Source organism: Phaseolus vulgaris, chromosome 2 (assembly GCF_000499845.2).
Source record: "Phaseolus vulgaris cultivar G19833 chromosome 2, P. vulgaris v2.0, whole genome shotgun sequence".
Taxonomy (NCBI): domain Eukaryota; kingdom Viridiplantae; phylum Streptophyta; class Magnoliopsida; order Fabales; family Fabaceae; genus Phaseolus; species Phaseolus vulgaris.
Window position 1 is genome coordinate 1,394,383 of NC_023758.2, and position 11,824 is coordinate 1,406,206.

Sequence of the window (11,824 nt, forward strand, 5' to 3'; positions counted from 1 at the left end):
AAAACAAAATGTTCTGGCTTTTCTTCCCTATATCTCTTTTTTGTGATTTGTTTATGGTCGTGCCTCCTTCGCAGGGAGCAAACAGCACATGAAAGTAGTTGTGTGAATTTTTCAACACAGAATAAAATTGTAGAAAGTATGGCGAAATTTCACAAATTTTGCTAGAGGACTGCCTTGGTTTTTCACAAAATTTTAGAAAAATTGTCCCGGAATAATTTTTTCCTGAAATTCCATGTAAGAATCTGGACTGAATTTGGGACAAAACACGACAAATTTCAGGTCAAACGGATGAGTGTTCACCTAGGAAAAAGATCAAACAGTTTCACACACAAACGAACCTTCCTTTCAACCCTGACAGTGATGAATAAAAAATTTATTGAAAATCTTGTGGGACGAATCTTTGGCTCAAATCTCAGGAAAAACTCAATACACACAATGACGAATGTCTGGTAAAATTTTCATACCAAAAGACCCAAGGAATAGGCTGTAGTAAGACCCATACCGAGAGTGAACAAATTCGGTTTTCTGAAAACAAAATGTCCTGGCTTTTCTTCCCTATATCTCTTTTTTGTGATTTTTTTATGGACGTGCCTCCTTCGCAGGGAGCAAACAGCACATGAAAGTAGTTGTGTGAATTTTTCAACACAGAATAAAATTGTATAAAGTATGGCGAAATTTCACAAATTTTGCTAGAGGATTGCCTTGGTTTTTCACAAAATTTCAGAAAAATTGTCCCGGAATAATTTTTTCTTGAAATTCCACGTAAGAATCTGGACTGAATTTGGGACAAATCACAACAAATTTCAGGTCAAACGGATGAGTGAATAACGCTTATGAGCGTATTACTTAATTCTTAATGGCGATTTAATATTACTAACCTTGATTTGAACATTAATAGATTAAGTGTGTTAGTTGGTTGTCCATCTGTGCAGGTCTCGATCAGCTCGGTCAAGAAAACTGAGTCATGCCAGTACAATAATGAAAGAGTGAGACAGAATGGAATATAAATGAAAAAAATTGCACTCGAAATTGTTTGTTTAATCTACTACTAATAACCTTTGGTTTCAGCATTATTATTTTCGGTAATCATATTATTGATTCGCAATATGATTGGCTTATCTATGATAAATTTGAATTGGAGAATTTGATTAGTAAGTGGAATATTACTTTTCATTCAACCCTATGTTTTTTATGCACAATTTGAGCATTATGAAATGGTAGTCGTGGATCGAATATCCAATCCATGTGGGACCGAAGAACAGCACAACACAAGCCTGTGCAACTCTGACTTTTACCCTTTACTAGCAAACCCATAGGACCCACCGCTCCATACAAATGCACCTTTCTGCCCCGGCAACGCGTGCTTCCATTCCACCTCCGTCACTCAATTTCCCTACAATTTTTATAACCTTCTTCTACTGCATAAGAGCCGCAACCTAACAACCATGTGCTCACCTTGATAAGACAAACCAATGCATACACCTCATTCTACCTCTATGGACTTAATGCATATGCATGTAACTTCCTTTGTTTATGTAAACCATATATACTCTTGTGTATTATATATAGTTTAGCATTTACCACATTAACTTAACTCATCACACACATGGCCAATTGCGTCTACAATCATTGCGCTGTGTCTTTTGCTATAATCATGTCAAACACCATATTTCATGCACCTATCTTACACAGTCAGTGCAGCTACTAAACATTCATGAATCATAGTAATTCAATGCAATGGAAATAAATAGTGTTAGGAATAATGTGAGTACGAGTCTAGTAGAAACTTATTACCTCATGTTTTTGAGAGTTGAAGTTGACATCAATATTGGCATAGTTTCTTGGGTTTACTTACTTATAGTCATTAATGCCGAATCTCACTCGTGAATTCCCTTAAAAGAAAGACCCAGCAGAGACAGAAGAAATCAATGATGCCATAAACCTTAAACCTATAATTTCTTGTCCCTTTTCAAGTAGTTAGCAAGTAATCGTACGGTCAGGATCTACTTGTCAATGGCAATCGAAAGAGATGTATATGCAACACGCTTGGGTTTCAATTTGTTTATTATTACTATAATTGAGATCTGCAATACAAAAAGTAAGGTGCATGTGATTCACCTCAGCAGACTAAGCTGCTCTATTCATGATTTGTCTGGAGTAAACCAATGCCTTGCGATTCTAAACAATTGCATATATAAAAAAACTAATAAGACTAATGGAGTATAATTTAATATAACCGCATTGCTGGACGTGTCTCATGTGTCAGGTATTTCATCCATGAAAATTGAATTGCACTGGCCAAGGTGCTGGGGTTTGTTTGGCGTGCCTCAAACCTCATGCAAATAGCACTTTGATTTCCGTGAGTGTTTTTGAGAAAAATCTTAAATTTCAGTTGTGTTTGTAGTATTATATTTAATCTCCAACAGTGTCCTCTGACGATTCTGATATTGGAGTGTAAGAAAAGAGTGTCACAGTGTTTCTCTAATAAACAAGGTTGTCGCTGAAGTAGTAGCGAAAGGAGTATCCTCTTGCCTTTGCTTGAGAGACTTTTTCTTCTTCTTGTCTTCATATACAGGGCAGAAAGTGCTGTGATATCTTGGGTTCATTCTCACAGGTTAGAGGCTAGATTCTATTTCATACAACTTTTTGCATTAGAATATCTGAATCTGTGCCTGTTAATTTTGCTTTGATTAGTAGAATAATCTCATGAAATTAATTAATCCAATGTTCATGATAGAAGTTCTGTTTCGTATTCTTTTTGAATCTCACCTGCTGATTGTGAAACTAACAACGTCTTTTCGTTCCCATTGGCCATAGTAAGTATTGAGTTTTTTCCATGTGCATGGCACAAATGAGAGTGGGAATGTTAGTTTGTTTTAATTTGATTGTTAGAATTTTTATTATGTCATTGGTATGATAGTTTAAATTTAGGTTGTAACGTTAGATTGGAGCGTGAGTAAATAACAAGCTAAGCTTCCCGTGGAAATCTCAAAGGTGAAATTTGCTGTCTCGGACGAGGAATATGGTTTTGTATCATGCAAGGCATAACCTTTTTTTTATTTTGGTTTCACGGGAATAAGTTACGAACCTTTAACTCGTGATATAGAAAAATTCTATTGTTATTTGTTAAACTTTCAGAAAAAGGTTTCATAAAGAAAAAAAAATACTACTGTGAACAGAAACAGGAAATTAATGTTGGTAGCAGTACGAAGATAATTGAGTGAAAGGAAGTGCTGGGGCTAAAATGTCAAGTGTATAGGTTTCTGTTGGATCATGACTCTTTTCTCTTAACTCGTTCAACAAGGAGTCATGGATTACTATTTAAAAGTATTGAGATTTATTTTTAAGAGATTTTGAGGTAACTAAAGCATGGTGATGGAACTCTAATCACAACGTATTGCCAGGAAAAAAAGATGGAACTCTAATGATATTACACTAAGCAGTTTTAAACGGGACACAGGAAAAAAAGAGAAAACATTGCTTTTGTTATGTATTTAAATATTGCAGCAATTGGAAGGATACTAATGTGAATAATGATATCATGGTAGGAAAATTCAACAAAAAGAGGTATCCCGAGAATATTTTTTTATTTATTTTTGTTGGTGAGAGATAAGCAATGGAAGTTGATGCCATCATTTTGTATTAGGCTTCAAGGCTACTTTTGTACAGAAAAACATTTTTCATTGATCAAACTACCTTCTAAGTTGATCTTTTCCTCATTTCAGCTGAACTGTGGTTACTAATATTAATGTGGTGATACCATAAAAATGCATTCTGAACATTCCAACATAAAGAGTTTAGTTAACTTTATTAAAGAAGCTGAACAAATCTCCATGGAGAAGCTTATTAGGCCTTGTGACAAAGAATACATGCGGATGACAATGCTAAAACACCAAGACACTTTCAACGAACAGGTATTATATTTTTTCTTAGTGTTCCTTTGAGCCATTTGTTCTCAATCAGCTTCATTAGAGCATTGAGTGCCCTGAAATGTGAACAGGTGTATGAACTTCACCGTTTGTATGGGATTCAGAAGATATTGATGAAAAATACGGAAGCCAACAGAGGTATTGAAGTAAACCAACGAGGATGGAACTTAAAAAATGTGATTAGTCTAACTCAAAATGGTTATCATAAAGGTGCACTGAAAAATCCTAAATTGAAATTTGATCTTGAAATGCCTGCTACTGAGGACACTGAAGAATCTGACAGCAATGGAGTTCCAGAGATTATAAACGAGACCGGGATTGAGCTGACACTAGGCCCTTCATGTTACAATCGTAAGAAAGTGGAGACGTCGCTAGCTTCAGATTCAGCACATAGATTTTCTTCTTCTTCTACTGGATCCAGCCTTATAAACAAGACAAGATTGAAGACCCATCATAGCAGTCATTTAACTATAGAAGAATTAAAGTGGAGGTATAATTGGTCTTGTCCAAGTGCCACATTCAACCACTGGGTGTCAAAGTGGAATTAGAAACAGTTATGATATTGAAGAACAATCAAAAGAAGAGAGATCGAAACAGCCACCTTGGATTTTACAAGTGTTGAGCCTGAACACGACCTAAAAGTATATTCTAAGGTCAATGTGATGTATATTTAATTGATGTTCAAGACTAACTTTGTGAGTGGTGTTTCTGTGAAAATTTCTTCGTAGTTATTAATGGTGAGGTTGTGATTATGTCTTGTATAAATCTGACTTGTTTTTCATGGTTAAAGAAACCAATTATGATTCCTGAATCACCAATGATTGATATTTCTTTGGTCTTGTGACTATTCAGATTTACATCATTTTACCTCTGAAACCATGAAACATGGAGCTGTGTCTGAGATTATTAAGCCCTTTGTTAACTGAGAAAGCAATATATGCCGTTCCCCTAAATTAATCAAATCATTTAATGAGGTTCCCACCTTGAAACTGTCTTTCAAGAAGGAAACTATGGATAGTAATCTTTCCATTATGACAAAATTCGTCTAAACTTAATCCTAATTCACAGTGGAGCTTTTCTCACAGTGAATCTCTCCAAAGCCATTGAACCCTTACAGCTAGCTGGACTTTGGAAGCTTCTATCAATGTGAAATGGAGAAATCATTTTCAAGGTTTTTTCAGCTCATGCTCCAATTGTATGCTTTCCATATAAAGATTGGGCAAAAAAGATAATTTCGAATAGGAGACATGTGACAGATATTTTTGTTGCTTGATGGAAACATATTAGGTTGGTAAGCAGATTTTCTTTTCTCGTTAATCTAATTTTTTTTCCACTGTGATTCATGAACTTACAAGCCAACAAGAAGTAGGAGATCTAGTTTCTGTCTACCATCAGATGAACAGCATATTCTCTTCCAGATAGTTCAACATTTTTTAACATGTTTTGGTAAGGTCTGTCTCAAAAGATGTTTAACTTACAACATTTAATGAATTTGAAACCGAACCATATCTCTTTCTTTTCATTATGATTAGGCTTTAGACACCAACACCGACAATGCAAGGCTGTCACTTGAACTATTAGTCAATTATTCTCTTTACGGAAGCTTTTTATCTCCAAGGACTTAATAATTTTTACATAGACCCCACCAACTGCAGTTATCAGATTTTGTATTCTTCCAGTGATTTTATGCTTTAGGAAGACATTATCTCACTCTGAGAAGCAACTGACCCACCTAAGTTTTTAAGTCTCGTGCCTGAATATGAAAGTGCTCTGGGTGACATCTACACTCTTCATTGTCAACATTTGTACGAAATGCAGATGATTTCGATTCCTTTCTTTCTCCTGATCACAGATAAATAGTACAAAATGAATTTTACATGGCCGTTGTTATAACTTTGCAGAATTATTTTCAGGATAATGAAATTAAAATATATACTGCTATCTGGGATTCTTCTTGTGTTACAGCATTAGTACTGCCCGCCCTAACCAGATAGAAATCAATCTAAGTCTAGAATTATATTTAATTTTTCATCACACTTCAAAACAAAGTTCGCACCAAGGATCGTAACTTACAATCTACGTGGAATCAAGATGAAGCAAAAACTTGGAAAGACTAATCCTGTATTTTCAACCCCATGAATTTAAGGAAGAACCTTTACTCTGACAGCAGATATTATCAACAGCCTCAGGAAATGGAGTGGCGTCGATTCTTATTTGGTTTAGTGCGACCTTTGGCAAAAGGTGCAACACCATCGGCACGCACAAAAGGAGAAAGCCGTCCAAGTTTTTTGGAAACTGAACTCATGAATGATCTTCGGGGCAAAGGAGGTTTATCAGCAGAAGGTGAAGCACTTACCGCAGGACTGTTAACTGCAGATTTAGGTGTGGTGGTCTCAATCTCTTTCAGTCTCCTTTTCAATTTCACCAGTTCTAATTTCAGGTCTTGATTTTCTCTTCTTAGAGTAGAGAGTTCATTTGAAGCTGGCTGAAGATCAGAGGAGTATACGTTCAGTTTGGAATCAACCGAGGATTCCCCGCTTCCGTTGCCATTCATGGCATCGCGAAGCCGTTGCTGTTCGTAATAGAGAACCTGAACCACGGTTTGGACAGGTAGCCGGTCATTTTGTGCAGCATGTGCACATGCCTCTCGAGATAATTTCTGACAGTCCATCACGCTGCAGACTTTCTTTCTCTCCATGTCACTTAGAGCAGGATGAGCCTGAGAATAGTCAATTCAAAACTTTATCAGCATTACTTCAAAATAAAATTTCGTGTAAATAATTCTATGTCAAAATTGGATCACTATCAGAAATCCTCGAGTTCAATGGTGTAAATCCAATTGTTTAATGTAGCAAATGAAATATGATAAGATTAGATGTAAGGCAAATTATTCGAGCGTATGCAAAATTGATTTTGAATGAGATTGATGTTATAAAATTGATATTTAATTGAAGTGATTTATGGAAGTAAAAAAATGTAAGTGTTTCTTCTGTGGTTCAACAAGAGGTATCAACAGTAGAAAACAAAACATGAAATCTGGAGTGTGATTAACTTGATATAGAAAAAGAATGGTAGTCTGAACCTTAAGATAGATGTCTATGGCTCTATACATGCCATCTTCTGTTGGTCTGGACTGTTCAGGAATTAGTTCTGCCAAACAGGTGAATTTTGGAACTGGTAAATTTCGGTCGGTGGCTATTTCAGCAAGGTAGTTTTCCATTAACTTCCCAACCCGTTCAACATCACTCTGTGGAGGAGAAAAGTATTCATCATCTACATTGTGGAGTAAGTGGTTTCCCGTTTGAGATTCTAGGTAATTAGTGGTGATCCTCTGCACTGTATCCACGTCAAACAATGTGTCCCCAGTGAAAGAATAGGAAGGAATGAGAAGATCATCTAAAACAGCTTGTCCTAACTGCATGGCCATTCTCTTCTCCAGATCAAGCCTGCAAGCAACCGTAGTCTCAAGATATATTGCTGCCCGAAGCAGCATTGAAAGAAAGCTCACTGACATTACATTCTTCTCCCTTGGCAAAAGGCTCACTATTGTCTCTAAAACAACCCTCTTCTCATGCTCTTGTCGCGGCTCAATCTTCTTCCTTGCCTTTCCAAATACATCCTGTTCCTCAAAAAAAGGGAGAGATAAGAGTTAAGAACAGAATCCGTGGATCAGTGAATCCATAAAATCACATTTACTTTTAATTGTTCCATCATTTTAGAGAGGGATCTCACCAAACCTCGAAGAGATTTCTGAGCATAGAGCATTAGAATGGGACCAATGGCATACTGTTTAAACCCTCTTGCCATCATTGCGATTATAACTCTCTGGAAAATGTCGATTCTAAGCACGGTCATATCTTCAGCCCACCAATCAACTATTGGTTTCTGGTTTGATGCCACGGAAGACACCACTCCCGCACTGCCACTATCACTTCTTGCAGATGAACAGAATTGGCTTTCCTTACATGCTATATATGCAATGGCGTCTATGCATCGACTCACCAACTTTGTTCTCTCTGCTATCGGAAGGAGAGTCTCTGACATGTGAAGAACAGAAACAGCCCCTGCAATGGTCTTCAGTGCCACTTCGTTCAAATAAGCATCAGTCCTTCCCACCAAGTTCCCAACTGAATAGTCCTCTGTCATCTCAAGATACTCAGCCACGCAGCGTAGCGTGGCAATGTTTTCAACGTTTATTTCGAAGTTTATTCCGTAGCAGAACTTTGCTGCCAGTTCAAATGCTTCTGCTCCACCAGGAACATCAGAGAGTTCAATGGATGAAACGTCAGCATCGTTGGATTCCGAAACGAGTTTCCTAATGTATCCACACTTGGAGACTAGTGGAAACTGCAATTCAAGAAGGAAATGTGTTAGAAAATTCAATATTAGTTGAAGACCAATTCTATTCGCGAAAATATTGAATATACTTTTCTTGTTCCTAACTCCAGTTCTAGTTTTAGGCAGACATAAAGAAGGTGAAATACATTAATAAAAAGGCACGTAACCAGTTCACAGTTAATTGAGATGTTCAAGCTATTGAACAGGCAGAGACTCCTAATGAGCTCTACAACACGTGAACAAATAACAAGAGTAAGAAAATGTTAGTTTGTTATCATGTTCTTGAGACTATTAGTATTACGTTTGATATATGTACCAAAGAGTCATGTTTGAATTCGTTCGCTACCTTATGCAACGAAAAGGAATCTTCCCCAACTTGAACGTTGACATCACTCGGAATCTCCTGAGAGAAAATCCTGCAATCAAGTAGTTAAACTCATAGTTCATTCTATCCAACAGAAGGCAGCAACGTACACAGGAGAAGTAGGTTATGTACATTTGACAAAAAGCCAGAAAAGCATTAGTTTCAGAAGACAAGAAGCATACCATTCACTTGTTCTCTTCATGGCACTAGAAAGAAGCTCCTTCTTCTTCAGAGACAAGTCAATACCAGCTGCTACAATTTTCTCTCCACGATCCATCATGGCAGATACTGATTTTCTAGCTCACGCTCGATACTTTTCTATGTTACAGTCGATGGTGAAGCAGAAAAAGAAAAGAAAACAGATTGAATCAGAAATTTCTTAGGCTCAAGGCAATCTTTTATAGTTGCAGATTCCGCGTACATTTTCTTCAGGACTAGGAGTACTGAAGGCTAGCTAGGAGCAGAGCTCTTTTTTATCCTTTGAGACTTTTTTTTTTCCTTTTTTATTTTCCAAATAAGAACATGAATGCTGAGCTGAAAACTATTGTGGAATAATGAGGATAGAGTTAGAACCTGAACCTCAAATCAGTCTCAAAGCAACGTTAATCCAACAAATGATGAGTTCGGTAAATTACGAAAACAGGGTCTTGTTGTGGATACGAAAAGCAACTGTAGGATAGAGGAAGGAATGGGGGTAGTATCGACATTGTGAAGGAGGAAGAGGGGTAAATTGGAAGCATAAAGATGTAGTTGGTGGTGTGTGGTGCATGCTTAGGGAGTTTGTGTGGAAAGGATGAGATCGTTGCATGTTGATTGGCATGTAACGCCGTTTGTTTCCACATGGGAAGTTGAATTTCTTTCCCATTCCCGTCCACAAACTGCACAGGACCCTGGCCCATTTTTAATTTCCTAAAATTATACTTTTTTTTCTATAAAAAGTAATTTAACCTATTAAATGTTTATTATTACTATTTCTTGCCACTATAATGTTCTCAAATCAGTACAGAAGTTTTTTAAAGTTTAAAAACTGTCGTATTTAAAGATAAACGTTATTTGAAAATGGAAATGATAGTTTGTATATATAACCCGATAATTTAGAAATAAATATATATAATAAATAATAAATTTGTAATTAAATAATATAAAAAATATTAAAATAATAATATTGGGAGTTATAACATGATTATATAAAAAAATGAGTTATCTTTATATTATTGTTCATTTGAAAATATTATCTTTAAATATTGACATTCAATATTTAGAAAGAAAATTGTTATTTATAATTTGTTTATTAAAGCAAATAAATAATATTTCGTATAAGAAATATATATATATATATATAACTCGTATTTTTAAGTAATTAAAATGCTGCTAATGACGTCAATTGTGAGAGTTCTTTATTGTTTACAAACTAAAAGGGAATACTTTTCTTTGGGCCTATGAGGTAGCTTTGGGCTGACCTTAACCACTCCCAGAAGGGAACAATAATAAAAACTGATATATAAATATAAATTAATTTTGATTTTTTTTTAAATATTAATGATCTTGGAATATAATTTAGTTTTTAAAAATGTATTATACTCCGTATACTATACAATTTGAATTCAACAAATAATTTCACGTTACTGATAAATTAACTGATATTTTCTTTTAATAATGCACTAAGTAAGTATTAACGGTTTCAATTTCTATAAGCATGACGTTTAGTGCCATAACATCGTGAAAATCACCAATCTAACCAAGATTAAATTCCATGAACGTGAGATATCTTAAAAAGCCTTAATCTTATATGGTCGTGCATACCAAATCTTTGTTGCAAACTATCTCTTAAAAGTGGAGTTAGAAAATTAAGTTTTATGTTTTCTAAACTTGACCCAAAACTCAGATGATATACTTATGTTTTCCCCCTTAGATCACTTATTTCCTCCAATTTATTCCACAATATTATACTGAATAATGTTTAAAAAAAATAACAAATAATTATCATTCATATCAATCAATATTATTTCCTCATAATAATCTCATTATTACATTATGTCAACCCATATGATAAACACAACCAAATACACCCTACATATATAGTATTTGTCACTAGAAAAAAAAATATTAGATTTAAAAGTTTCAACACATTCATTACAAGATAACGAACGATTAGCTTTTAGATATTTGCGTCGATATAGTGTGGACACATTTCTCGTTGACCAAACCCATGCAAAATTGGTTTTTGTGAGTTATTCGATGCATAACGGATGCACGAAAAGATTTAAAAAGAAAATCATTTTGCATCGGTCATGATTGACACTTAATTTAAGTTGTGCGTCGGTATAGCTGACACTACTTTTAGAAAAAAAATATGTTGCGTCGATCATAGCCAACGCATAGTTATATTTTAATATTTAAATTTGTTAAAGCTTATTTATTTTAAATTTGTTTAATGTATATTATTATAATAAATATTTTTATTTTTTAATTATTTATTGTATTTATTTTAAATTTCATTTTTTCTAATATTGTAATAAAAATTTTAATTTTAATAATTTTGATATAAGTTAGTTAAATTAAATTTATGAAATTGATTAAGTATTGATTTTAAAAATTTATTAAAAAGTTTAGAAAGAATTGAAAAATGGAGAAAAATAATAATTGAGTAAAATAAAATACGTATTTAAATTTTTTAAATGTTATATAAAATATTTAATTTTTTAAAGATTATTTATTTTAAATTTACTTAATTCATAATATTGTAATAAATATTTTAATTTTGAAAATTTTGATATAAGTGAGTTAAATTAAATTTATTAAATTTATTAAGTGTTTAATTTTAAAATTATTTAAAGAAACTATCTTAAAAAAATTACAAAGAATTGAAAAATTAAGAAAGATAATAATTGAGTAAAAAATATACGTATTTAAATTTTGTAAATATTATATAAAATATACATAAATTTAGGAATATAAATTTAACATGAAGTAATTAATTAATGTCAAATGTAATGAATGTATTTAAAAATAGAGAATTAATTTTATCTTAAAATCTGAAAGTAAACTTAAGAAAATAAAAAGTGAGATAAAACTTTTGATTGATAACTTAAATAGATTTGAATGTCATATATGTGTAATGGATGAATAAACTGGTGATTTTAGTTTGATATTCATCGTGATTTAAAAGATGTTACTTCACATAAATGAAGCA

The 11,824-nt window shown here is 33.8% G+C and overlaps 2 protein-coding genes across 4 annotated transcripts; one reads left to right on the forward strand and one right to left on the reverse strand.

Moving 5' to 3' along the window:
- Positions 1-2,475: 2,475 nt before the first annotated feature.
- Positions 2,476-4,681, forward strand: LOC137810060 (uncharacterized). The gene is given in 4 exon segments (XM_068611184.1): positions 2,476-2,614; positions 3,726-3,914; positions 4,001-4,411; positions 4,413-4,681. Coding segments are annotated over 3 exon segments (714 nt in total). The 5' UTR covers positions 2,476-2,614; positions 3,726-3,767; the 3' UTR covers positions 4,569-4,681.
- A 596-nt stretch (positions 4,682-5,277) lies between these two features.
- LOC137810059 (BTB/POZ domain-containing protein SR1IP1) lies at positions 5,278-9,333 on the reverse strand. Of its 3 annotated transcripts, none has more exons than XR_011080834.1 (6): positions 8,814-9,333; positions 8,614-8,683; positions 7,662-8,276; positions 7,012-7,548; positions 6,003-6,648; positions 5,278-5,771 (listed from the first exon to the last, which is right to left on the reverse strand). XR_011080834.1 is itself a non-coding variant. In XM_068611183.1 (6 exons), exons 1-6 carry the CDS (start codon positions 8,909-8,911, stop codon positions 5,670-5,672), a joined length of 1,785 nt encoding a protein of 594 aa, XP_068467284.1. In that variant the 5' UTR covers positions 8,912-9,333; the 3' UTR covers positions 5,493-5,669. The 3 variants fall into 3 exon arrangements, 2 of the variants coding, with proteins under 2 accessions (XP_068467284.1, XP_068467283.1); XM_068611183.1 differs by having other exon boundaries at positions 5,493-5,771; positions 6,286-6,648; XM_068611182.1 differs by lacking the exon at positions 5,278-5,771 and having other exon boundaries at positions 5,814-6,648.
- Positions 9,334-11,824: the final 2,491 nt, after the last annotated feature.